Raw genomic sequence first — 27,561 nt, forward strand, 5'->3', positions numbered from 1 at the left:
TTCTTAACAGCCTAATCCTTTCCACACTTTCCTGGGAGTAAGCCCCATTGACTGCAATGGGACTTACTTCTGAGTAGATGTGCATTACGGGATTGGGCTCTAAGCTACTGAAAAAGGGAACCCGCGTGGGCAACCCTGGCGCTTTCTCAGGCTGCAATCCTATGCACCCTTTCCTGGAAGTAAGCCTCACTGAACACAATGGGACTTACTTCTGAGAAGACATGCACAGGCTCATGCTGTCAGGCTCCCAGGTGCTCCTGCGGAGCCTCCTCCAGCCGAGCAACCGAGATTCCAATCCTACCCACACTTTCCTGAGTGTAAGCCCCATTGACTATAATGGGGTTTACTTCTGAGTAGCCATGCAGAGGCACCACTGTGCGCCTGCCTCCCTGATCTCCAGCCCTGCAGCATGAGCAGAGAGCGAAACTCCCTCTCCCCTTGCAGTTTGCAGGCGTAAAAAGTCGCAAAGAGAGAGCCTTGACGCAAGCGCTGAGATCTCCAGGAAGCCGAAGCGAAAGCAGGGACGTGCTGGGTCAGTAGCAGCGGCGGCGCGTGAGTGTGAACGGGAGGCGGCCCGGGTGCCGAAAGCTCGTGCGGCTGCTGGCGCCGATTGGCATGTGCCCGGGACGCGCGGCTTCATCGGTGGGCATGAATGAATGAACGGAGAGGGGAGAACGCCAGTAAGGCTGCAATCCTCTCCAGACTTACGTGGGAGTAAACCTCATTGACTCTAACGGGGCTTCCTTCTGAGTAGACATGCACAGGCTTGGGCGCTCAGGCTGCAGCCCTAGCCACACTTACCTGGAAGTAAGCCCCACTGACTCTAATGGGATTTACTTCTGAGTAGACATGCATGGGAGTGGGCTCCAAGGCTACGGTCCTGGGTGGGTGGAAGGAGCTCTGCCGAACTCATTTTCGAGTCTAAAGGTGTGATGAGTATCATGGCATCATCTTGCCCAAGGAGTACCAATGTCTGTGCGGGGGTTCCCTCTCCCCTTTTAGCTCCCCAGCAATCTTGTAAGGGAGGTGACCATGAGAGGTGCTTTTGGGCTGAGTGGCAGGGCTGGCTTCAAAGCTGTTCCTGCCCAACGTTGCATATATGCAACAGGGACCAAATGTGTACACCTGTGGACCCAGCAAATATCCCTGGTGCTTGAGGTGGTGTGCCAAATATTACCCCACCTTACCTGATTATGTGCCAGCTTCTGCTCTTCCTGTCCCTGGATTAGAAAAGAAAGATGCTCTAGTCTAGTCCAGCCTTTCTCAATCCCCTTCCTTTTTTTGCTGTGACCCCTTAGGAGCTTATTTCAGGTTCCAGGGCCCCTTGTCAAGCAAAGAAACAACAGCTAAACATAAAATCAGATAAACTCCCCTTCTCACACTTTTCAGTCTGGTCCCCTTCAAATCTGCCAGGGCTCCCCAAGGGGCAAAGTGACCAGGCGCCCTCTTTTTCTAGGACATGTCCTCTTTTTAGTCTCTTGTCCCTGGAAAAGAACTTAAATGTCCTCCTGTTCTCTGTGAGTCTGCCCCTGGTTGCAGCCACATAGCCTTCTTAAAATTAATAATTATATGTAATAAATTTTATGTAATATAGTTTTAAATTTAATGTCATATAGTGTTTAAATTAAGCACATGAAATAAATATATGAGTGTTTTTAGCTTTTATTTTGTCATGTCCTACATTTTTCTTGAATGACCTACATTTTGGGGTGCCTTTGCATTATGACATGGTGGTCAACCTGCCAAGGGAACCCTATGGCTCCTGCTGAGAGTGGCTGCTCCACTCTTTTCTTGCACCCTTCCTCTTCTACCTTGTGCCCCTTTTCCTTTTCAAATCCAAAGAGGAACAGTAGCTGTAGTGGTAGCAGAGGTGAGTGGGCAGACAGGTGGGGCACCTCCTGCCAGTCTTCTGCCTGAGGTAATTACTTAAGTAAGTATCATAGATGGGCCAGCCCTGCCAAGGGGGAAGTAGAGTTGTAAACAGTTGTATAGCTAACATCTTTTGGTGCTTCCTTGCACCAAAGCAACCAAGTGAATTTACTCTCAAGTAAGTGTAGTTATACTTGCAGTCTTACTTGGAAAAGCATTCTATTGAAATAAGTGGGACTGACTTCTAAGAAAGCATAGGGAGGACCAGGCTGCAATTTCATGCATACTAGTTTGGGACTATGCTGCTTTGGACTAGGATGGACTTACTTCTAAGGGAATATCCTTCATTCAGCCTGGAGGAGTATGTGCTAGAGCAATGGTTCTCAAACTTTTTGGTACTGGGACCCACATTTTTAGAATGAAAATCTGTTGGGACCCACTGGAAGTGATCCCATTAACCTGGAAGTGATGACCTAGATGGAAGTGACATTATCAAGCAGGAGTATTTTTAACACCCCCACCATATGACCAAATGAAATCAATTAAGTAAATTAAAAGTTTTAATAAGTAGAAATTAAAAATAAAGAAGAACCCTCCTAACCTTCCCAAGCAGTTGCTGATCTGTTTAAAAAAAAAATTCCCCAAACATCCCAAAGGCTGCAATCCTATCCACACTTACCTGGGAGTAAGTCCCATTAACTATCATTGTTAAAAGCATATACATAGAGCCTGTTAAAAGAACAAATCTGTAATATTTTCCCAAATGAAGTCACATATCATAGTAGCATCAAGTCTAATGTATTAAAAATAAAATACACATTGAAATGAATGGGGACCCACCTGAAATTGACTTGTGACCCACCTAGTGGATCGTGACCCACAGTTAGAGAAATACTGTGCTAGAGGGAAAACCAAGTTGGGGTTTGGAGTGTTGAAGAGAGAGGAACACATGGTCTAGACGAGCCTACAATTTTTTTGCTGTTCTTTTCCTCTATCATGTTTGCCAGGCTTTTAATGGCTGTTATGGCAGAAATTCAACATTTTCCCCATCACTGTACCTTGGGGTAAAAGAGTTGTACCTGTTAATAATCATGCGGAGGAAAAATGGGATTTCATCAAATGAAGCTTTTCTTGTAGGTTTAAGAAAAAATGCACTTGTTGAAATCCCTTTTTCTGCATAATTACCAAGGAAAAGCTCTGGTTTCTTTTGCGTCTCATCAACTGACTGTATGTTCTGGAAAGAGCTGCCTTGGGGAAATTCAATAACTATTTAAAAGGTACACACACTCTGCCAGAAAAAGAGTACCTCAGACTTGGATGAACTTGGGAGAGAAGGACAGAGGATACAAGATCTAGTATGATGTGAGTGGTGAGACTAGGGATACATTTGTGCTTCTAGTGCAGGGGTTGGCAACCTACGGCCCAGTCTGCCACCCAAAATCATCCATTCCAGGGGTCCCATTCATGGATGTGGGTAGAGGCAGGGAAGGGGTGAGAGTTGGGCTGCTGCACTGTGTGGGGTGCAAGTTGGGAACCGCCAGCATTTGGCCTTGCTCAGCGGTCAAAGGTTGTCTCTGACAACCCAGCCTCATAAGCTCCACTCTGGAGAGTTTTGGTCTCCTGTATGTGTGTGTGTGTTGGGGGGGGGGGGGAGAACAATGGGCTTATTGGAGAGGAGGAAGAAGTGGACTGAGCAGGATGTACAGGGACTGGACCCTGCAGTGCAGGACACTCACCCATCAGGGTATTGAGTAGCTGACACCTGTCTCATGCCCAGCTGGCAGGGGCAGCAGAGAGGGAGATGGAGGAACCCCCACTTAAGCCAGTACTCTGCTTAGAGTCTTGCCACTATTGTGAGGGAAAAACAGGAAATAAGAAGCAGCGACACTTCTGCCTATTGGGCCGCCCTTCTTTCTCCTCCTCCACCTCATTGCTGCTTTGAGCTCTGTCTCCCTCCCTCTTGGGAGTGGCTCAGGTGACAAAGGCCCAGTGTCCTGGGTGGCTGCAACAGTGGGACTGCTGCTGCTTTGGTTGCACCATCATCCCCACATCCTGGCTCCTGCTTCTCTTTTTTTGCCCCAAAGCCTCACCTCCTTCCCCGCTGACACCTCCTCATTGGTGCTGCCTGTGAGGAAGGTGGGGAGGGAGGGGACTTGGCCTTGGGGCCCAGGGCCCAGCTGATGCCACTTGGAGCATGCCCTGGCACTTCCTTGGCTTCCCCACCACTGGTGAGAACAAAATTATATCATTACCTCAGACACAAACCCTGAAAAAGAGTAACACAGACATGAACATGCACACAGAAGGACGTCAGAGTCACTCACAAAAGAAAGCACCTCAAACATACACAGAAAGAGAAACCCCCGCCCCCCCCACAAGCATCTCACTAACAGGCACGTATGCAAAGAAGCAACACACACACAGAAAGGGATGTATTTCCTGCACATACAGAAGCAAACAGCCTTGACACAGCTGCTCGGCTAGCACATTGATACCAGTACTGCACTCAAGGTGGAGGCCAGGTCTACCCATGGCTTTGGTAGCCCTGGCCTCCATTGGGGGATCTCAAGGTGAAGACCAGATCTACCCATGGCTTTGGGCAGTCCACCCTGGATGTCAATTGTCCTAGGTATGCCACTGACACACTGCAGTTTCTCTGAAAACAGGTCATATCACACTTTTCACATTACCATGGTGGTCACGCTGTTGTGAAATGAATGTAGTTACCATGAGATGAATGTAGCTATAGAGATGCTCCATTCACTCAGACATGGCCTCTGGCCCTTACGCAGAGGACGGTTATCTACCCCTGATTGAGTGATTAATTTCTCAAAAATAAGATGCCTGGTATCAAGTTTCTCTGGAAGTCTTGCTCCTTACCTTGCAAACCAGGCTTCAAAGACACAACCAAGCCCAGGTTGTTGCTGGGAAAATGGCATTCATCTACTGTTTTAACAAGGGGTTGCCGCTGTTGCTTTAAGAACTGCTTGTTGTGCACTTCCTACTAGGTAACGTTTGTTTCTGTGCTGTGGAAAGCTTCACTTGCTGAGTTCTGCGCATCAAGCGTCCTACTCAGATGTTCTGTAAATATGGGAACCTGTCATGTTTACAGAATGCTTGGAGCATACCAACGATTCCCACTGCTTATGGGCTCTGAAGCTCCACCCTCTTCCCATGGCTAGTGTTTGTCTGCACATGCAAACGTTGTCTGTGGGGAAAGATCCCTGCAGTGATTGTGAACACTGAATCATAGGCATTCCCTATGGATAGCATTATGGATAGCTATCCCTATGGATAGCATTGTACTTGTCGTAAGAGGCAACTAAACAGCCACCGGGTAGATGGGACTCGTCAGCCTGGGAAGGCAGCTCATCTGAGAGAAGGAAAATTCTGATCCCAAAACTCCACTGCCTTGTGGCTACATCCAGTTATGGAAAAGGCTTCAGGAGTCAACCTCGAGGCAAAATCCGGAGCCGGAGTCCCTGAGGCAGTTCATGGCTGAACACAGTCACGTTCTGGCAACTCCTGCGATGCCGCTGGAACCAACCGTATTGGCCTCTGCCTTTCCATTGGACAATTTCAGCGACGTGGAGAGGGGGGATTTGCTGCATGGGTAACAGTCTATCCTCCATACCTACTTTACCCAGGCTTCGCGCACTGGAGTGGACACTCTGTTCCAGAACCACCATTCAGAGTGCGACACCATAGTCTTCCGAGACTGAAGGATTCCAACATGAAGCATTTGCTGAGGGGGGAGGTGGGGCTACAGGGAAAGGGCTTGCTGGAGAGGAAACCTATGAATAGGGTTAAGCTGTTGTTAGGCACAGGAGCAGTCAGCGTGTGCCCTGTGATTGTGTAGACCTTATGATACTTATTGAACAGTGCCTGTGAAATGTCAGTAATGGATCATGTAGCTTCCTTTTCTGTGTTAAGAATTTTTTAAAATTTTAAAATATTTGACTTTCTGAGATTATAGAAATAAACAGAAAAGGGGCTGCATTATTCATGATGTTAGAATTTTGGAACATGAGATATAAGTGAATAAAAGTCTGCTTCTTTATTTTTGAATTACCTCTGGTAACTCCCCCTCCTCCCATCCTAACCCATCACATGAAGTCACATCCAGTGCTGGTTTGAAAGACGAGTTTAAAGCAGTCTACACTCTGCACTGCCAAGCAAATTTCAAGACTACAGGAACTCTTTGAGCAAGGATCTTACAATATGTGTGTGGTTTTGGTTTTTTTTATTGTTTTTTTGTGTTTTGTTTTGTTTTTGCATGTAGAAAACTAGTATTGGAGGAACTATTTTCTGTAGGGGGAACTGTTGCATGCAATATTCTGTTGTCTAGGGAAAAATTCCATGATGTATTGATTTTCTCCCCCCCCCCCCCAATTTTTTAGGTTTCAAAATCCCCAGTCTAGAGCTCAAATTTATTCCACTTCTTGAATATTTAAGAAAGATGCTTTATCTAGTTGGACTTGGACTTGGAGATGCCAAAGATATTACTGTAAAAGGACTGGAAGTGGTAAAACAGTGCAGCCGTGTATACTTGGAGGCCTACACATCAATCCTCACTGTTGGGAAGGAAGCACTGGTACGTGGTCTTGGGCTGTCTTTGGAGAAATGTGTCTTTGTATAGTCCCCACATTATTAAAACAGCAGAATAGCATGAGCTCATGCTGCAAATCTGTAGAAAGTGTGTACACATGGTACACTTTTTTTTGTTGGTAGATCTAAAATCAGCTGGAAAATGGGCACACCAAATAAACCGATAAACCAAGTAAGAAGCAGGTGGAGTATTTAGCATGCACTGAAGATGTGAGCAGCCAACTTCATGCATGTTATTAAAATAGTAATAAGGACTCGTAGGAATGACAATTGCGAGTGTTGCATTTGAGCATACTTATTAGCCAGATTGTCAACTGGGGATGGACTGGAACGATCTGAGCCTTGTGCTCTTTAAGATATTTGAATAATCCCATTTAAATTTCAAGATTGCGTCTCTGATGCGTTGCTTAAGAGAGTATGAAAAATTATACCCTGGATATATTTCCATGTTAATGCTGTGCAGAATTAGAGGCCCTGCTAAAATGCAAAAGAAAGAAGCACCAGGCTCTCTCACCCCCTCCCACCCAGCATAGTAATTAAGAATGATTTTGAAATGATGATTAAGCATGGTGTTAAGAGCAGCTTACTGTTTAGCTGCTGTAGAGACCATCAACACAATTTGCACACCTGCCATTGATTTACTTGGATTTTAAATTAAGATAGTCCTTGAACCCCAGTACTCTGGTGTAGGTTGGTTGATTGGGCTGTGATTGTGGTAGAAGATGAATGATGAAAAAAGGAAGTAATTATGTAGTGTCATGGATGGACTTGGCCTGGAAGGTAGAAAGCTGCTTTATACCGAGTCCAGGGCTGGCCAATACATACGGCTGATAGAGGTGATTCCCTCAAGGAGTGCATTGGAGGGAGGAGGCACCTGCTTAGATCTGTTCTCTGGGTTGGAAAACGACACATGAAATGTAGCAGAAGAGGAAGTGTGGAGGAAAGGAGACTGGTGGGCTAGAGTATCTCTGGTACTCCAGCGCTCCACTCTATCCCACCTTTCCTTTGAATCCAGGGGATGTGAAGAAGAGGAGTAGTGACAGCAGCTTGCAGGCCACTAAGTAACAAAAGCAGCCTTTGGCATCCTACATCAGGTGCCTGGAGACCTGGGACTAGCCCTGACTGAATCAGACCGTTGCTCCATCTAGCGCAGTATTGCAGCAGCTCATCATGGTTTCAGACAGGAATATTTCTGTTTCCTATCTAGAGGTGCCAGGAATTGAACCTGGGACCTACATACAAAGCGTGTAGTATAGTCCTCCCCAAATTCAGATGCTTGCTCAGCTTTTAAACTTGTTGAATGATCTTCGGTCTCTCAGTCTAACCTACCTCACAAGGTTGTTTTGAGAATATTAACATAAGAAAAAAAAAACCTGAAGGAAGGTTGGGATGTAGATCTGTAGTTAATAACATTATCCTTTTCTTTTTTCCTAGGAGGAGTTCTATGGCAAAGAACTTATTCTTGCTGACAGAGAAACTGTAGAACAAGAAGCAGATACCATTTTGAAGGATGCCCATCTCTGTGACGTGGCTTTCCTTGTAGTTGGAGATCCTTTTGGGTAACAAGAGGCAACCCTTCTAAATAGTATAGTACTGTCATTGGTGCACTTAAACCACAATCTCAAGTTTGATTATATGGAAAGGATTGATTTCTCAGTTGCAATATTTTTGTTGCGAGTGTCCAAGATGTTGAAGATGTGGTTGTCTACACAGGGTTGAAACTCTGTGCTTGTTTAAATTCCTCACCATTGCCCTGTGCAGACCCAGCAATCTTGATCAAGGCTTCTACAGAGTAGTGCTCCTTGCTCCCCATTTCCTGTGCAAGTTCCTCTCTCTTCTCCCCAGTTTGCTTTAACCATGCTGTAATTGGGTTTCCATTGATGCTAACAAACAATTCATTAATGCTAATCAGAATTCTCCTCTTAACCTGAGACTGAAACCAGGGTTTGAAGTGGGTTTTCAACCTCTTGTTATAAGAGAATCTGGTTAGCCTTAATTGTAGTTAGTGTTAACACAGATATACAATTGCACCATTTTTAAAGCACATCACAGTGGAAGAGGGAATAGGGAAGATGGAGAGAATATGAACATGCTAGCTGCAGAATGTACCCAATCTCCTGCTATGGTTAGGCGATGCAGACTGTTCACTCAGGAGGGATTAAGCTGGCTCATCAACAGTCAACTGAGCACTCAAATAAATTCTCATTGTCAAAACTATGGGGGGGGGGAGAGAATGTGTTTTTTATTCCTACATGGCATTTCTTATTTGCAGCCTCTGACTCTTGATTACACTTCTTCAAAGACCATTCTGTTACATCAGTGATTCTCAAACTTTTTGGGAGCTTTACTTCCAAAGGAAGGCTTTGAGGGGGAGGACAGTAACGCAATCCCCAGGATTGCTTCACTAAGGGGCTAAAGAGGGGTGCTTTTACTTCCTGTGTGTTAGGGCAAGCAGCAGGAGGTGCGGGGAGCTCTGTGAGGCTTGGAATCTTTAAAAATAGCAAGCACAAGCCACTTCATAAGTGGCTTGTGGTTTGTGAATACAGCCAGGAGGTGAATTGCGCTTGCTATTTCTGAAGATTCCAAGCCTTCGGCCTTGGAGAGCCCTGTGCAGAGCTGTGTGGTGCTCCAAGCACCTCCTGCTGTTTGCCCTGCACACAGTAAGTAAAAGTACCCCCTTGCCCCCCTTAGCGACGTGATCCTGGGGATCATGTTGCTGCCTACCCCTTCCCCCGCCCCTTAAAGGAACGGGGGACGCGTTGCACAAACTAGTGGGTCACAACCCACCCATTTGAGAACCACTGTTACATTTTGTATCTGTAAGCTGTGTGATGGATGTGCATTAGTTGTAAGCTTCCTGTAGGCTTCATGGTTTCTGGTCTTCTGAGGACATCTGGGGTCATTACAAATGTCTTATCAATTTGATTAAGCCTCTTAGTTTCATTTTCTATTCCCGCTGGAAGTCGCAGCCCTTTCTTTCGCCAGAAGGCCATCCTTCTGCCCTAGCTAGTCAAGCATCATCAATCTGTAATGTCAAGCTGCAGAGAAAGAGAGCTTTTGTCTCCAGCTGGTGATTCAAAATTAATATTGCAGTGCAGGGGGGTGCTAGGAAAGTGTAATCACCAAGCATAACATGCAAAAGGTTCTTCCTTATAAAGGAAAGTATGTATATATAAAAAAGAGTAATTTATGTAAATATACCTCCTAGGAAACATTAAGCGACCATTTCCTTTCTCTTTTAACTAGAACTTAATGACAGATGATGCCAGCCTTTGAGGATTAAAGTTATTACACCGTTCATGCATGTGATAATGTTGTTCGAACCTGGGTGAAAGATGTCTTCCTTTCCACCCTCCATTCTTTCTGGGATGACGAGAATCGATTGTTGCCCATAGACCATTTATCTTCCCTTCGAAGATCATTCCCCAAAATTCTGTGGAGTTATCGCTTAATTTAAAAATGCTAGTAAATAATTCTAATGAGCAAGAATTTATATACCACCACTCTCTTTGTCAGCCAGTAGATATTTTGAATAGTGTAGCCTGCTGGCAAGTCATGTTGCTACCTCTCTTGCCTCTGTGGGAGAATGAATGGGCCAAGCACTACCCTTCAGGAGACCAGATTTCCACCCTGATCTGTAATTTGCCCCAACTTTTCCTTTTGAACTTTGAACTTTCCTTGGCCACTTTGAGGACAGAGAACTTTCTTTTTAGGATATCTGAGATTCAGAAGGCTGAATTCTTGTTAGTCACCACAAGGCACATCAAGCCAGGGAAGAGAGCATCAAGCATGGTCCCACCAGTCAGCTGGGCAGCAGAGCGATGGCCATTGACATCATCAGCTGCCGCATTCCCAGCTGTTCGCTGGCTGGCCGGATGAACAGCAGCTGAGTGTAGGAAGGTGGGGCTAAGTCTGGCCCACCGAAGGGATCTCCCAGCAGCAGAAGAGTGAAGAAGAAAGTGAGAGAAGAGAGAAAGGGAGGAAGTGATATGCCTGGAGAGACCTAGGAGGACATGAGAGGAGAGAACGTGGGAGAAAGATACAAGAAATGAGGAAGAGGATAAGAGGAGGAAGCAGGATTTCCAGAGGGAGCCCGATGCAGTGTGGAGGAGTTGCGACTTCCTGAGCCCAAGGAGGGGAGGAAGAGAAAGTTGTGTGGAAAAACCTAGAGGTGGAGGTGGCCTGACCATAGGCGTCTGGCCAGAGGCTTACCAGAGGAGCATATCCAGCTTGGCTTGGCCTGCATCCATCCTGGAGGAGGACCAAAGTAGTCTGCCGAGTTAGTCAGAAATCATCCCAAGGAGAGACTAGACCAAGTTAGTAACTCAGCAGGTGCCATAGGGTGTAAGATGCCTGTGGTTAGGCTACCCAGGGTTACATTATAGAATGAAAGCCTCCACATGGACATTCAGGCAAGCCATGCTAAAGAGGAAGGGGTGAAGTTAACCCAGTTGGGGAGAGCAATCCTTCCCTTTTTTCTGCTCTTTTCTTGTTGGGCCCCAAAAAGAAACTACCTGTGCAGTGAGTGTCCAGACAGGTATGTCGGTGAGTTTCACTAGCCCCTGGAAGTGGCACCCTTACCGGGCCGTACTGGGCCACATCATCAGTGGACCTGCCATGCTTTTGGCTCGCATTGTTTTCCAAATATAAATTGCCTCAACCCGAGATAGCACAAACCCAATGGGAGAAATTCCCCTTCCTAATGACACAAAGGAGATCAAATGCCCAGGTCAGATTCAGAACCCCCCTCCCCAGCTGCATTGGGACAAGCTTCAGGAGATCCTTTGTTTTGTTCATTCGTTCAAACATGTAGTTTGGCTCTTAAACACCCTATTTGAACTCCAAAATAAGGCTGCATGTCATCTGTATGTTTTTTGTCATAGTATGTATTTTGCTGTCCCTTGTCATATGATTTTTGGGATGAGAAAAGTTTTCCTACTCTTCTGAGCTTAGTTACGGTTTATGCAGACCTTTTCCCCTGCTGCTATTTGAAAACTATAGGTTTATTCCTAACCATGTTCCTTATTCTAGTTTTATTTTCTCCCTGCTAGTTTCTGTCTGTCCTCACTTACAAAAGCGGGCTACAAATAAGTTGAGTATTCAGATGTTTTTAGTACAAGCGGAGCCTTGGTATCTGTAGGGGATCCGTTCTCAGACCTCTCGCATATACCAAAAATAGTGACTAATCAAATCCGCAATCTTTGGCCCCCTTAAACCCTCCGAAGGGGACCGGAACTCTGGAGGACCCAGGTGTGGCCAGGTCTGGCTCAACACAGGTCTGGGGGAACCCGCATTGAACCAGATCCACTGATAGGCAATCCCTGGATATATAGGCCCTACAATTTGCAGTTAGTGCTTTTCTAAAGAGTGCCTGAACTTTCAAGTGACAGTGAAGGAACAATGTCTAGCTAGAGAGAGAGGGGAAACTATGGAAACTGAGTTTCAGTGCCAAAACAGGGCTGTTTAATCACCCTCCCCAGCCAGATGCTGCTCCTGTTCCCTGCTCACCTTCATGGAGTGAGCAGCATTGAGCTAAGGCACCCTGGGGAAAAGAGGGCAGCTGAAGCCATTTGTGTTTCTTATTTCAGTCATTTTCCATACTTGTCAACATAATGCAGTTGGTATAATGGCTGTATGCATGAATAGCAATCTATACCAAAACCCCAGATCAATCATTATAGCTTCAAGAGCACAGACTCTTCCGTGATGCTTGTCTTTGAAACTGTGTGTTTTTTAAATTCTTGGATCCCTCATATTACTTGCAAAAAAACCCCACAATATTGTGTAAATCGCAGGCCATGTGCATTTAGATGAGCCAAAGCTAGCTCTTCAAACAATTTTAAGGAGGACGGTGCCTCCTTAACTCAAACATCTGAGTCTTAATTTGCATGCTTGTTGTACTCCCTAGTCATTCCCTTGACTTCTTACAGGCTTTTGTTTCAAAAGTCCCTCAGAAGACAATTTTTTTTTAAAAAGCTGAATGTTTGGTACACGCAATGGAGCTCTAATGCTGGTGAGAGATAGGGAGCACCTTCTCTGAAATCCTGAATAACACATCTTGAATGTAACCAAAAGCAACCCTTTTGCCTACTGGTACAAATGGAGTTCCTGCATGTAAAGTTTCTCATTTACAATTGCATGAAGGCTTGTTTGTGGAGTAATTAAGGGGAGGGTTGGAGGTGTGCCAAGATTGCTCTGTGCCCTAAGCAAGGCTAATGTTTGCCAGTCAGTGGATGTTCTGCAGTCTTCCAGAAGAGACAAAGAAGCCTCTTGGTTGGAATGCAAAATACTGTATTACTTTTGTGAAAGTTACAATGCAAACTGCTGTGGTTTGGGGGTTGTAGTTTTGGGGTTTAAAGCAGCCAAGGAATAGCGGTGCACTTGTTATCTTGTGTTCAGATTTAGCTGGTTAAATATAGAAACCGTTTGGGAGGTTTATGTACCATATGCTTAAAACTGGCAACCACATCATAATTTTACATCTTTCGGGGCCCAGTTTGTACAATTGTCTGAATGAAGTCACAAAATGTTCCTGGCCTGTGCCCCTTCGCGCTGTGGGTGGCGGTGACAATGGAGGTGCAGTCCGTCCGCCCCCAGGAATAAAAAGCACAAAGAAAACCAGCATGTCAGGAAGAAGGGTTCTGTTGCCTCGTGCAATAGCCAACACAACAGGGTGAGAGTCTAAGACACGTTTATTGCTTTAAAACACAGCTGCAAGTGAGAGAGTTTGGAAGCTGCAAGGCAGTCAAGCTCTGCCTTCCAAAATGGCAGGGTACAACTTTTTAACAGCAAGTTGCTTATCTCAGGATCAAGGCAGAATTCTACCAGAGAAGGCTGTTTTCATCCTGGTAACGAGTGTTTCAACTTGAGTTTCTGTCGTGGTTCCACCTGAACCAGTTCTTATCAGTTTTATAACAGCCAGAATTTCCCTCTTTGGCTACCTTTCAGCTACAGAGATCATTTTGGCTAGTTATTCTACATCAGCACAACAATAAAAACAGTAAAACTGTTTGTTCTTACTACTTGGTAGATTTTCTTTCTTTTCTTGCTACTACTTCTAGATGGGCCTTTGGTTTTCAAGCAATGGACATAGTTGCTGGCTTGTTCAGGGGAAAAAAGGATAACAGCTTAATTGAGTAACAGGCACAAGTTGCATAGAAATCTTTGAGTCTAAGTACTTCATTTCTTGACTTGTGCGTACAATATTTAAGTTTCTCTGGATGACTACACTAACTCCATTTGTTCTCCAGTGCATGTATGGAGAACAGCCTGCTGGCTGGCTGTCTGTCTGTTCCTGTCTCCCATTTATTTAAAAGGAGGCAGCCCCTTTGGGTGTGCACTGCCATCACTTGCACTGAAGCAGAGGAGAGAGAATTCAGAGTATACTTATAAACGCAGGCATAAAGAATTGTAAGAATCTTCCATGGGTTGTGGTGATACTATTACCACCACAATCACATCTGCAGGGATAATGACAGAACCCAGTCCAGTCCAGCAGTTGTAATGCTGCATATCTGTTCTGGGGAAGTAGCACAGAATTGCAACCTACATACAAGGAGTGTTGTAGGACAAACTGGTGCATTTTTACATGGCATATGTTATTGCAGTGGGTGCACCAGTAGTACATTGGTGGTCCTCATATCAAATGTGGATGGCATCTCTCTTAAACACCCATGTATGTTTACAAGCCGTGATGGGAATGTGCAACCTCCTGATTATAGAAGTAGGCTACCTCAGAATGCCAAATGCAAAGGGCACCAGGATGCAGGTCTCTTGTTGTCTTGTGTGCTCCGTGAGGCATTTGGTGGGCCACTGTGAGTTACAGGAAGCTGGACTAGATAGGCCTATGACCTGATCCAGCAGGGCTTTCCTTATGTTCTTGTATGTTTGCAGTGGGGAAACACTGGGGAACACCAATGTACTCACAGCAGTTTTTTTTTATTCACACAAAGCCTGTGGCCACCCTCGGAGTGCTGTCTTTACAGCAGAAACATTTGATGTGTGTTATTTGCGTTGCTATATATCAATTGTTATCTGTTTTGCATCTGGAAGCTAAATGGGGTAGAAATATTCTAAATAAAATGATTTGAAATGCAAGCTCTGAGTGTCTCATAACCCATTGCATCATCCCCACAGGGCAACTACACACAGCGATCTTGTTCTCCGTGCAGTGAAGCTGGGAATTCCCTACAGAGTGATACACAATGCCTCCATCCTGAATGCCGTTGGCTGCTGTGGTTTACAGGTATTGTTGTTTTGGACATAATGGCATTTCAGAAACACTCCCGAAGCAGGTTGCCTATCTTTCTTACGTATGTGTGGTGCTCTGCCAGCAAGAATCTGCTGGGGAGAAGCTGCACTCGGTTTCCTTCCCTCACAAAGTTTCTGCAGAATGCAGGCAATGACCGCGTTATTGGAAGGAAACAGCTGTGACAGTTGTGCACTTTCTGACAGAACTTTCAGCATCTGGTTGATGCTTCCTTTTTCTTTTCCTCACAGAAAATTAATTATGGTGATGTAACTGCAAAGTCGAAGCTTTCTCTTTCTGCCAATTAATGTGTAAACTAGGAATGAGCAACATTGTCCTTTATCCTCCAGTAATGAAACTTGTAACCTAAGAGGCATTCCCCATCAGTGGGTGGGGACTGACGCAGAGATGAGATTCAATCCTTGGCTCAGCCCAGCCATGAACTTGCTTGTTTATCTTAAGAAGCCATGATATCTCTGCCTTGGCCAACTGCAGTGTTCATTATTAATACTGACTTGTCTTCTAGGGCTGTTGTAAGGACTGTATGCAAAGACTGAGGGCCCAATCTTGTCCTAGTTTCCAGCACCAATTCAGCAGCAATGCAGCTCCGAGGTAAGGGAACAAATATTCCCTTACTTTGAGGAGGCCTCTGTGGCTGCCCCCCACCCCGGATGCTATGCGCACCCCATTGGCACGGCTGTATCAGTGCTGGAAGTTTGGACAGGATTGGGCCCTCAATCCAATTGAAACAAATCAAACTTACAGCACATTCCTGTGCATGTCTGCTTACATTCCTGTGCATGCCTGCTTACTTACTCTCAGGTAAGTGTGCTTAGGATTGAAGTTAGTCACAACTGACTTGCTTTATTGATTTCAGTGGTGTGTCGTCCAGTAACGGACCTGGCCATATGTCACCCCGGGGCCAGGTGCACATTGCGCCGCCCCTCCCCCCCAGGGATGCTCACCAAACCGCATGGAGCCTTGTGTGAAGCTTATAGACTTGAGACACCTTCTGCGGTTTATCGCATGCTCTTAATGAGTTCTTCCAGTTTCCCAGTGAAACCAGAAGTACTCTTTAGGGGCGCACTAGAAGCTTCAGAAAGTTTTTTGTGCACTTCGGAACTTAACAAGGGGCTTTGCCTGCCTGTGGAATGGCTCTGACGGGGAGGCGAAAGCAGCAAAGAAGAAGCAGTGGTGGGGGCACAGCAGGGGCATGGTACCTGGGACTTTTGTCCCCCTGCCCCCCTCTAGGTTCACCACTGGTATCGTCACAATATTTTTTTAATAGGGCCCATTGTGTGTGAAATTCTGTGAACACCCAAAGAGCATTATATAAATCTTAATATTGTGAGCTTTGCTCATGTGCAGGGTCTCAATGTGTTTTGGGTTGGGCAGCAGCTTTCCTTGCTCTTGGACTTGGAGATAATCCTGAGCCTTCTTCCCACCCTGTCCTCTTTAAGCTTATCCAGGTCAAGTATGGAGAGAAAAGATCTGTTAGGTCAGTGCGAAGCTTGGCATTTGACATCAAGAGCACAAGCCTATGCAGGTTTACTCAGACATAAGTTACATCATACTTACCCTCAGGACCGCAGCCTGAGTCTCAAATACATGTGGGCTTTGAACAGAGGGGTTTTAGCTACATTTAGCTACGCTCACTGACATTGATGGGCAATAGGGCCAGGTCAAAGAAAAGTAGATATTTCTTCAATGCCTTTTAACTTATGGAAACTGCTGCCACAAGACGCAACAACATACATCAACTCTGAATAGTTTTGTGAAAAGGATTAGGTAAATTCGTGGAGGATAAACGTATCATCAGCCATTAAAACTGATGTGTTTGAAAACAGTGTTGCTTATTTTATTCAGAAAACTTGTGTATTCAATTAGACTTGGGCTGCAATCCTACCTTACTCACTGGAAGCAAACACCTCTACTGATAACTAAATGGAACATCCATGATTGGAGGCAAGTGTTGAATGCGGATGACAAACAGGAAGTGCCTGTTTCTTTTGTAATTGGACTTGTATTCCAAACAAAAATCAGGGTTCTCTCTTGAATGGAATGGATTCCTTTTCTATCCAGTTCACCAAAGAAAGGGGGGTGACCCTCTTTTCTTGCGCGTGCTTTTAAAAGAGAGACAGAGAAATATCTTGATACACAGCTTCATACTGGTAGCGAAAAACAGGAAACACCTTTGTAGATTTTTTAGAAAACATACATAGGGCAGGCTGAAGCGAGTGGTTTACTTCTGTCTGGAAAGACAGCAGCTGGGTGTCTCTCCTCTGCTTATCATGATAATTTTTATCACAGTCTGGCCAGGGTAAATAATAGCAGTAGTGGGACACAGCAGAAGCCGTCTCTGGTCTTGAGCTGCTTTCATAGAGACTGGAGGTGAAAATAAAACTCGTGATGCCTATACATTTTCGAGTGGCAATAATTAGATACAGCGTGGGAGATGAATGTTCTGGGATGACAAGTTTTATACACAGTGTGTATTGTGAACTGGAGTTGTTTTCTGTGTCTGTTTAAATCTGCAATTGAAGAACACGTTGGTGCTGCACTGCTTAGGTTGGTGAACCCACCTTGTTCACTGATCCAGATGAGGCCATCTGCAGCTTTAGTGCTAATGAGGAGGCACGTTAGAAGTTTTTACTGAATAAATAGTAAAGGAATAAATATGTAAATAAATTTCCACCTTGCACGTATCACTGGCTGGACTGGGAACACAGTTGGAATTGATCTGCATGTTATGCAGAATGAACATAAATAAGAACATAAGACCCCTCTAGATCAGGCCAAAGACCCACCTGCATCTTGGTGCCCTCCCTTGCACCTGTCAATGAGATGGTAGGCTGCAAACGGTGGGACATGTTCACAGCAGCTATATGAATTAAAAACAATACAACTAGATCTTCAAAAATAAAAAAACTCTGTAAACAGACTAGACAAAAAAGCAATAGCATAGAATTAAACAGTGCCAACTAAAATCATAAAACCTCAGTAAATACAACTGCCAAAATAAAAAATGACGCAGAGTAAAAATGTTTTTAGGGCCCATATAAAAACAGTTGCTGGGAAGTAGAGCCTGACAGACTTTCTCAGATCGTGTATTCTGTAAACTGTAGCGCCACAACACACCTGCTCTCTGTGCGGGAGAGCAGGGCCTGAGAAGGGTTTGCTTAGGGCTTGGGTAGGTTCATATAGGTGCAAGTGATCTTTGAGTTACACTAGCATTATCAGCAAAAATGTACATGAGATAAGAGCTGAAGCACTTGCAACAGTTTTTTTCCTCTGGTTAGAGTGCTTCCTTTTTAATCTCTTCTGATCAGATATGGAGAAGGGAAGACTTTAGTGTGTGTTGAAAGCCAAATGAATGATTCAGTCTGGTTACAAAAGTCTTTGTTGAAAGTTCTGTGGGTTCTGCTCTTGCCCGTTTCTATGAATGCTGGAGGAAGTAATGGACATCCATTGCATTATTGCACATCCAAGGAAGGGATAGCTGCGGACGCTGTACTGTGGCAAACTCAGATTAAGTCTGTGCTTCTGCATTATTGCTCTTGTATCTGCTTGGTCTTGCTTTAGGCATGAGATTGTCTTATTACTGTTTCTCTCTTCAGTCTGTAGTTCTACATATGTATTGACCTTTGACACCGGAGCCAGGAGAGGCAGTGGAAGTGCTGAACTGGTTGCCTAGAATCATTAATTGGCTGGATATGGGAAGAACATAAGAGCAGCCCCACTGGATCAGGCCATAGGCCCATCTAGTGCAGCTTCCTGTATCTCACAGCGGCCCACCAAATGCCCCAGGGAGCACACCTGATAACAAGAGACCTGCATCCAGGTGCCCTCCCTTGCACCTGGCATTCTGACATAGCCCATTTCTAAAATCAGGAGGTTGCACATACACATCATGGCTTGTAAGCTTTACTGAAGCTTTACTGAAAGTTGAAATTAGAGGTGTTGCTCAACCCATATTTGATGTGGCTGCATTCCAGGCCTTACTCTTGATGCCCAAGTGGCATCTGTGGCACTAAGCACCTTCTGTCAGCTCAGGCTCCTCCTGGACAGGTGTCCTGACCACTGTCACCCATTTTTGGTTGCATCCAGGTAGGCGGCCGCAATGTGCTGTATGTGGGGCTGCCTTTAAAGAGAACTCAAAATTCAAATGCTTTTGAATGCAATGCCTCGGATAGTTAACTAGACTTGCCAGTTTGAACATATCTCAATAGTATTTAAAAAATCTGCGCTATCGACTGATTCAGAGTGCTGGTTTTGATCTTCAAAGCTTTAAACAGTTGGGACTTGGAGGACTGCCTTCCCCCATATGCAACTTAATGAAGGTGTTTGACTTGAGATTCTGGGGCAGCAGTGAACTAGTTCATTATGCGCTGAACTAGTGAACTAGTGGGGCAGCAGTGAACTAGTGAAGCGCTGTTTGCAGTGGCACAGCAGAAACCATTTGTGGGCTTCATCCTGCATGAGCCGGAGGCCATATTCCAGGTGGATGACTTAGCATAGCTGCAATGTACTGACGGAACTAGTGTTATGTACAATGTGGAGCTGACATGGAGTGTACCCCCTCCTGCTCTGTAATTTGTAACTGGTTTTCTGGCATCTTCAAATTGTGCATTTCCCCAAACCACTTTCCCATCAGCAAGCGATCAACGGCAGCCTCACAAAGTATATGATTCGGTTTCTACCTTTGGATCATTGTATTACTGTGGTGGTTTGGTGAGCAGTGGTCACCAAAAACTGTTTTCCCTGCCCTATTGTCATGAGTGACCTCTACATTACATGGTGTTTCCCAAATATGTAATTTTCACAATTTTATACCACCCTTCCTCCTAGGAACTCAGGATGGTATACGTAGTTCCTTTTGTCCTCACAACAACCCTGTGAGGCAGGTGAGACTGAGAGAGAATGACTGGCCCAATGTCACCCAGGGAGCTTCATGGTTGAGCGGGGATTTGAATCTGGGTCTTTCAGATCTAAGTCCAATTCCTGAACTACTACACCATCCTGGCCTTCGGCCACAATCCTAACCAACTTTCCAGCACTGACTTAAGGGCAATGCAACTCCGAGGTAAGGAAACAAACATTGCCTTACTTTGAGGAGGCCTCCATGACTGCCCCCCAAGTGCAGGATGAAGTAGTGCCCGAGTGGTACAGCTATGCCAGTGCTGGAAAGTTGGTTAGGATTGTGCCCTTAATCACATAGTCTCTGCCTGTGCCAGTTCCTCCCAGCCATTGAGGCTGGGGACACTGGATCATCCTGGTATTGCATGTTCACAGAAACTGAAACACAGGGAACTGGCTGGTGGCAGCTACCATTCTGCCTCAATGATATGTTTCCAATTTTTCTAAGGTATTCAGGGTAGCATACATAGGATTCTCATCTTTTTTGTCACCACACCCATGTACGATGGGCTGTACTTTCGCCTCACCTAAGATCAGATAGTGATCTGAAAGACTTGGACCTGTGCTCAGATCACTGCTCAGTCAAACACTGCAATGCTATGCATGTCTACTCAGAAGTCAACCCCACTTAGTTCAGTCAGACTTTTAGTCCCATGTAAATGTATTCAGGATTGCGGCCTAAGGCTTATAATTATGGCACCACTCTGGCTCTCAGTTCCACAATGATATATTCAGTGGTCTCCAGGCCAAACGCAGTTATGATGGCAGCCCTATATGCACAATTGCGTTTGCCTGAAAAGCAGAGGAAAAATGAAGGGGTCATTTTAGTATGCAGTATTGGCAGGAGCAGAGAGTGGTATTATCCTCCCACCAGCCTCCCCCATCCAACTGCATTTTTTAAGGTTTTTTCCTCCCTGTGGGGCTCTGAGGCTGTAAGTAATCCCAGCTGCAAGAAAACTTTTTTTTTTTTTAAGTCGTTATTGGATGGAAAGTTATGGGCAGAGCCCCCCTTCTCTCCTTCTGATTCCATGCTTTCAGTTTCCAGGTGGTTCACAGGCAATTGGCAGGAGCTGGGTTGAGGTGGTTGCAGCCACCATCCTGTCTGGTTGCACACTTAGTCATGCCTGTAGTCCATATTCTGCATCATGATGGTGTTTTGATAACAGGACTACACCAGTGTATTCCTTAAGACAGGACCCAAACACCTATCAAGGTATTGAACTAAATTCCCACCACTTTCCACAAACCAGAGGCAGATAATAATGTCTGTAAAGGGGAGAAGTGCAATTCTGATCAAATCGGAGCATTAAAACCCCACTGCCCCAACCTCAACCACAGAAAAGCAAAACCATGTGCAAATGCCATAAAGTGTTCTGAGAGATACTCCAGTTTAGGTAAGCTTCAAGCGGAAGAAAGTTCCACATGGGTAGCCAGCAAGAACGACTTTTTGTGGGTTGATTCTCAGATAACATTTGACACAGTAAAGAGACCACAAGGGCTTCACTTTTTTTTATTTGCTCGCCTGAATGAGTTGTTCAAACGTGTCCCACGCATGGTGTTACATGCACCAAACACATAGCCTGTGGCTATTATCCAATCATGTTCACACATCTCTAAACAACAGCTTGCATGTCCAGGAAACCTGATGAGACCAGTGGGCCCAAATACATATACATGGGTTGCGTCCAAAAGCTTTCTTCCTCCAGAGGCCATTTCACATGTTACGCAGCAGCAAGTCAAGAGGGAGCTGAATGTCATTCTGGTTCCTCAATGAGCATACTTGTATGTAAACCCGTTGGTGCTGGTCTGAGTTTGGCTGCAGGTCTACATCCCGTGTGCACTCTGTAGCAAACCCGGGTTTGCTGTTGTGCGATACATGAAACATCCCTGAGAAAAGCTTGGAAATGATAGGCCTCCTCCTGCCGAATTAGTCATGTATCACCCCAAAACAAAGAGTGTTTTCATGCTTTTATAAATATGGCTTGGGTTCTTTTTCACATGGTCAGGTATCATTTTCTAGACTGTGCCTACAGAGGTCATTTGGGCCACACTTTCTTACAAGTCACTCTGCAGAAAGGACACTCTGCATCCATTATTGTTTTCAATTTCTAACATTTCTCTTTGCACTGTACTAGTTTGGTACTGTCTTTCTGAGCAGTTCTAGTTTGCTGATTTTATTTGGTCTTTTTAATGCATTTGGTTTGGGCTGTGTCTATCTTTACTGGATTGTGCTTTTTATTATTTGAACATGATGAATTTTTGCAACAAAAATGGCTAAGCAGGATGCTCTTGGTGCAGGCTGAAAAACGGTGAGCAAACAACTTAAAAGGAACTTCAAAGCCATAGGTGGAGTCAGCCCCAAATATATAGATTTTGTGCTGTGGAGAGCTGCAATTTTACTACCCATATATATTATATGGAAATGTTCTTCCTTTAACATCACATGTTCTGCTTTTGTTTTTCATAAAAAAGAGATCAGGGTTACTGCAGGACAGTGAAGTTCCACCCTCTAACCACTGAAAATTTTACTCATAGAGCCTCCCCCTCCCTCGGCCTTTGTGATATCATAATTATCATCAGGCATGGCTTGCGCACTTTCAATCTTGTCTTTGAAGTCACAAGGGCTATGAAGTTTGGGTTGTTGTTTTTTTTTAAAGAAAAGTACTTCTGAGAGATTCTGCAAGGGTGTTGGATCCTATGCACAAGATAAAGTATTATGCATTTTGTGTTGTACTGTACATAAGACACTCATGTGTGTGGACAGACAAGAATTTTGGCTCACAACCCCCGTAATTTCCTAAGTATGCACTTTTGTTTGAAAGATGAAGCGCTGATAGCAACCCTCTTCTTCCACTGAACAGGAAAACATGGGCTTTTCAACTGTGGTTTTAAAATACTTGGTAAAGGAGATGAGACTGGATTCAGGCATTTCTGGCAATAATGGAAGACCAGCATTCAAAAAACTTGAGTATAGGCTGGAAACTGTCAAAGAGAGTATTAGTTTATCGAGATGTTGTCTTGGATTGTGCAGAAATAAATTGTCTTGGATTGTGCAGTTCAGTACTTTGGGCTTCATCTCAAAATAAGTCAATGCGCTTTGTTTTATAAAACAGATTTTTGTATTGCTTTGACTGCTATGTTCTCATGTTGATTTCAAACCTTCCTTTGCATTTTGTCCCCCCTTCTTGGCAGCTCTACAACTTTGGAGAAACCGTTTCTATAGTTTTCTGGGCAGACACATGGAAGCCGGAGAGTTTTTTTGATAAAATCGCAAAAAACAGAAAAAATGGGATGCACACCCTCTGTTTACTTGGTAAGGAGCCTCTGTGTATGTGCTCAGCTATTACCCAACTAGTGTTATCTAGAATACCAGGTGCTGTGTTGGGGGAGGGGGAGGATCTGGATCTATGGTCTATGGATCTATGACTGGTCTGTAGTCTGTGACTGTGGTGACTGGATAAGTATGGGCTGCAGCTCCATCCTTCAGTCAGAAGCACTATGGCCATGTTGGAGGGAAGAGCTGAGGAATCAAGTGACCTTGGCCTCCTGATCTGCCTTTTGTTATTTTGAAATGAGTTTCAATTGAGCAGGCACTGACCTTCTGTGTTGCTGTTGGTATCAGTTTGTGTTTCTCAACATTTGTCCCCCACTGTACCATTTTGCATGGTTCTCCTATTGGAAGTACCACTGGAAGTAACTGGTGATTTTGTCATCGTCAGTTACTTCTGGACTGGGAGGCCAGACGTGACAAACGCCAGTAAAAGGCTCTAGGTAGATGGAGGGCTTTTTCGAGTGTGTGAAAAGTGTATGCTGAAGCTCTGCCTGTTGAGCTTCTACTGCTGCTTGTCATGTTGCACTGCTGGTCTTGCTGCAAGGCAAAAGAGGTCCACGAGTACCACCGGACAACACCACCTCAAGCACCACTTGTGGTACAAATACCACTGGTTGAGTAACACTGGTTTAGACCAGTGGTGTCAAACATAAGACCCATGGGCTGTATCCGGCTCATGGAAACTCTGTATCCAGCCCATGTGATAATTGAGTTATCCCAGCATTGCCCTTCCAGCAGTGTCACTTCTGGAAGAGAGAGAAGGAGGCCTCAGAAGGCAAAGAACACTACAGGAGAAGGGACAGACCAAGGGAGTGAGAATAGGGAGGTGCTGGGAGAGCCCAATTATCACATGGGCCATGCTTTCAGCAGCACTGCTTCTGCCAAGGTGTCACTCCGCAGACCACCTCTCAGCTGCTGAGTTGCTAAGTGATGCCTTGGCAGAAGGATTGGGCTCTCCCATATCAAGAAAATATGATCAAGATTTGCAAATCTTCTCTCATTAGCAGCTAATGAGTTCCTACTTGAGAACAAAGTGTGTATTTCTAGCCATTGTTGGCATCCTTCAGTCTTGGAAGACTATGGTGTCACTCTCTGAATGGTGGTTCTGGAACAGAGTGTCCTCTCCAGTGCGCAAAGCCTGGGTAAAGCAGGTATGGAGGATAGGCTGTTACCCATGCAGCAAATCCCCCCTAGCCATCTTCTAGTTAATTATATCACTTCTGGCCCTCAGTCTGTACCATGAATGCTGTTCAGTCCATTGTATGAAATGTGTTTGACTCCCCTGGTTTAGATGCTCAACAAAATTGTGGCAACATTTTCCGAAACTAGTTTACTTCAAGCTGCAAGTGGGAGGGTTGAAGATGGAATACTCCATCATCTCAAAGCCCCCTGCACAAAGCAAAATATAGATCAGAGTTCAGCATATCCTTCTTGTTTTTTTGTATATGTAGTGAGTTTTTTTTTGTTTTGCAAGGGGTTTTTTTGCATGCATGCATGCATTCAAGCATGCAACCTCCTCCACCTCCACAGTAGCACAGTTTAGGACAGGGGTGCTCAAACTTTCAACTTTAGGGATGCTGGACCTTTAACAAGTGTATAGAAGAGAGGATTTCAGCAGGTGCAGCTTGTCATCTGTGGGATGACAAGTTGCACCTGCTGCAATTCTTGCTTCTATACACTTGTTAAAGGTCCAGCATCCCTAAAGTTGAAAGTTTGAGCACCCCTGGTTTAGGAGATGCTGCCTCACTTGAATCTGTGAAACTTATAGCCTGACCCTTGGTCCATAGTTGGCATGTGAAATTGCAACTGCCTCTTAACTCTGGGGGGGGGGGGGAGAGAACTGAGCTCTATTGGGCCAGAGAAGGTTCAATCCACTGAACCTTCCTACCACTTCCGACCACTGAAAGTCTAAGGGCACAATCCTAAGCAGGTCTACTCAGAAGTAAGTCCTATTGTGTTCAATGGGACTTACTCTCAGGAAAGTGAGGTTAGGATTGTAGTCTTAAGTTGTGGTTAAGAGAGCAACAATTGTGATACTTACAGAATGAAGAATGAATCAGCCTATGGCTGAAAAGACTCACGTTTCAGCTGGTTCATTCCTCGGCTAGGATTGCCAACTCTTTTTTTTTTTAGACCCTGCTCCTGTGCTTTTAAAAGCAGTTTGGCACACAGAAATTAAGCAGAAGCATTTCCTGGTGGTGGGGAAAGCCTTGTCTGCTGAATGTTTGGTTCAGGTTGCTCTTAAGAGCATCAAAGTTGACTCATAGAAAAAACCGGCTCTTTTCAGAATTCATCTTAAGTGTACAGATCTCTTCAGACAAAAACCCAGCTTGGATGAAATCCTCTAGTGAGCATGGACACATACATTTCTTATCATGATGGAAAAGAAGCAAGCTACTGGTTCACTCAGTACTGCTGAGACCATGAGGCATAGCATAGCAAGTCATTGGTTCACTCAGTACTGTTAAAACCATGAGGTTGATCTGTGCAAATGAGTTTGTTCTGATTGGCAAAATGCTTGATTGCAGACTAAATGGATTTATTTTCCTAAAACGAAGTAGGATTAAATCCTGTGCACTCATAGGAAGCCTAAAGTGCAAGCATTTGGAGCCCTCTAAATTTCTTGGATTACTTGCCAGAAGTTTTAGGATTGTGCCCCAAAACCTCTTAAGTCAAAAGACAATTTCCTTGTGTGTTTTGGAAATGGCTGCATTTTTCCAGCAGATTGTAAATGTATGTCAGTCAGAACAAGCTCGCATAATTGCTGTAGGAATTGAAGTCTGGAAGCAATTTATCCATCAAGACTTTACTGCAGATATTCTCCCAACTATTCGAGTTGAAAAGCAATACCGCTCTTGAAACTGCTGGATTTTTGGAGTGAGTGCTAGAGAGACAGGGATTTAAAAACACATTAAATGCTTCCTGCCATCAGTTGTGCAATGTCATTCTACCTTCTCCATGCAGCTTAATCCTTTCATTTTGCCATTTGCAAGATGTGTTTTATAAGAACTACAGGAAGGAAAGCACAATTTTTCCTTGAGTTTTTGAAAATAGTTGTTGAATGTTTCAGATAAATGGCTCAAAACAAAAATTGGGGAACATGAAAGTATAGGCTTTCCGTAGTAGGAACCATTGGTTAAAAATGTAACACATATTTCCCAAATAGAGGACTGAAGATGTATTTGCTAGGTGCAGGCAATAATTAGGCCAAAACCTTGATCCGCTAAGTAAAATTAAATTTCAACGGTATATAAATTGGCATTGAAAAGATGAATGATGTGGGTTCAATTGCTACAGAGATAAAGGATGAACTATGTCTAAAGTTCTGTTGATATTAGCAGTTTTAAATTGGTCATGTGCTTTCCAACTGGGTAGCACCCAGAGTAGCACTTCTGCAAATCTTAGCACAAGCTATCCCTCCTCCACACTGTAGGCCAGGTCTTTTCAAACTGGGGCATCGTGACTGTGGTTTTTTCAAACTGTGGGCCCTGGCCTCTGCCCCCTTAAGGGGCAGGGGCAGCCTGGAGGCAGGGAGGAGGCAGCAGCGTGATCCCCAGGGCTCCCTGCAGCAGTGAAAGTGAAGGCGGAGCAATCTAGCTCCACTTCTGCTTTAGTATTCCACTCGCCCCCACTCTCTGCCCCTGCAAGCACTTACAGTGGCTCAAACTCTCCATGAGAGTTTGAAAACCACTGCTGTAGGCCTATGAGCCCCTTGAAAAGTCATGCCTGAGGATTGGAAGACTCCCAGCAGTGTAGTGGGATGCAGCACAGGAGGCTGCAAGGGGAGATGGAAACACCTGGAAACCAAAATCTGAATGCAGTTGGGCCCCCATATCTGTGGATCCCATATCTGCGGATTGGATCCACGGGCCCCCCTTACACACGCCTCCTCTGGAGGCAAGATGAGCAGAGCTTTAGAGCTCAAAACACGTGACTTCCAGAGGGCTTCCCCAGGCCCCCCAATAAGGCATTAAAAACCTTGCATCGGTTTCTCTGTGAAACTGGATGTTACGTGTTTTGAGCTCCAAAGCTCAGTCTGAGCTCAACAGAGGCCATGGGTGGACGTCCACAGCCTCTGCTGAGCACAGAAAGCCCTCTGGAGGTCCAGGCTCCTGTTGTCTCCAGAGGGTCCAGACTGCGGAGACTGGCATTTGCCCATATCCACGGTGTGTTCCGAAACAGAACCCCCATGAATAAGGGAGCAGACCTGTACTTTATGAAATGAGAAGCATGTGCACATGCATGTATGAGAAAAAGGGAGACACAGATGCCATTCCCGTATTAGATGGAGCTAGTGGTCTAGAAAAAAAAAATTCAAAAAAATGTTTATACTTGTGCAAATGTTTATTCCGATAAATTTCAAATATATACCAAATTCTGGTTTCCTGCAGATATTAAAGTAAAGGAGCAGTCTTTGGAGAACCTCATGAGGTGAGTTGTCTCTTAAGAAATGTACGTTTTCAGCTAGTGGCAATGAATATTGTCTGCACATAATGCATAGATTAGTGCTTTCATATAACTAAAGTTCACACTTTAAAAAGTCTTAGACCAGTGGTTCACAAACTTTTTAGCCACTTTTTAGAATGAC

At 44.8% G+C, this 27,561-nt stretch overlaps 1 protein-coding gene across 5 annotated transcripts in view; it reads left to right on the top strand.

Annotated features, from left to right (window-relative positions):
* The first annotated feature begins 489 nt into the window (after nt 1-489).
* DPH5 (diphthamide biosynthesis 5) overlaps nt 490-27,561 on the top strand; it is a 32,297-nt gene continuing 5,225 nt past the window's right edge. Inside the window, exons 1-6 of one of the 5 annotated variants that reach the window (XM_066624024.1) lie at nt 490-532; nt 6,270-6,463; nt 7,912-8,036; nt 14,614-14,722; nt 22,835-22,955; nt 27,365-27,404. In XM_066624024.1, coding sequence (XP_066480121.1) covers nt 6,329-6,463; nt 7,912-8,036; nt 14,614-14,722; nt 22,835-22,955; nt 27,365-27,404 — 530 coding nt within the window. In that variant the 5' untranslated portion in view covers nt 490-532; nt 6,270-6,328. Of the gene's footprint in view, nt 681-726; nt 808-6,269; nt 6,464-7,911; nt 8,037-14,613; nt 14,723-22,834; nt 22,956-27,364; nt 27,405-27,561 lie in introns of those variants that run through there. The other 4 variants (XM_066624023.1, XM_066624025.1, XM_066624027.1 and 1 more) reach the window with 4 other exon arrangements.

Source organism: Tiliqua scincoides, chromosome 4 (assembly GCF_035046505.1).
Source record: "Tiliqua scincoides isolate rTilSci1 chromosome 4, rTilSci1.hap2, whole genome shotgun sequence".
NCBI lineage: Eukaryota > Metazoa > Chordata > Lepidosauria > Squamata > Scincidae > Tiliqua > Tiliqua scincoides.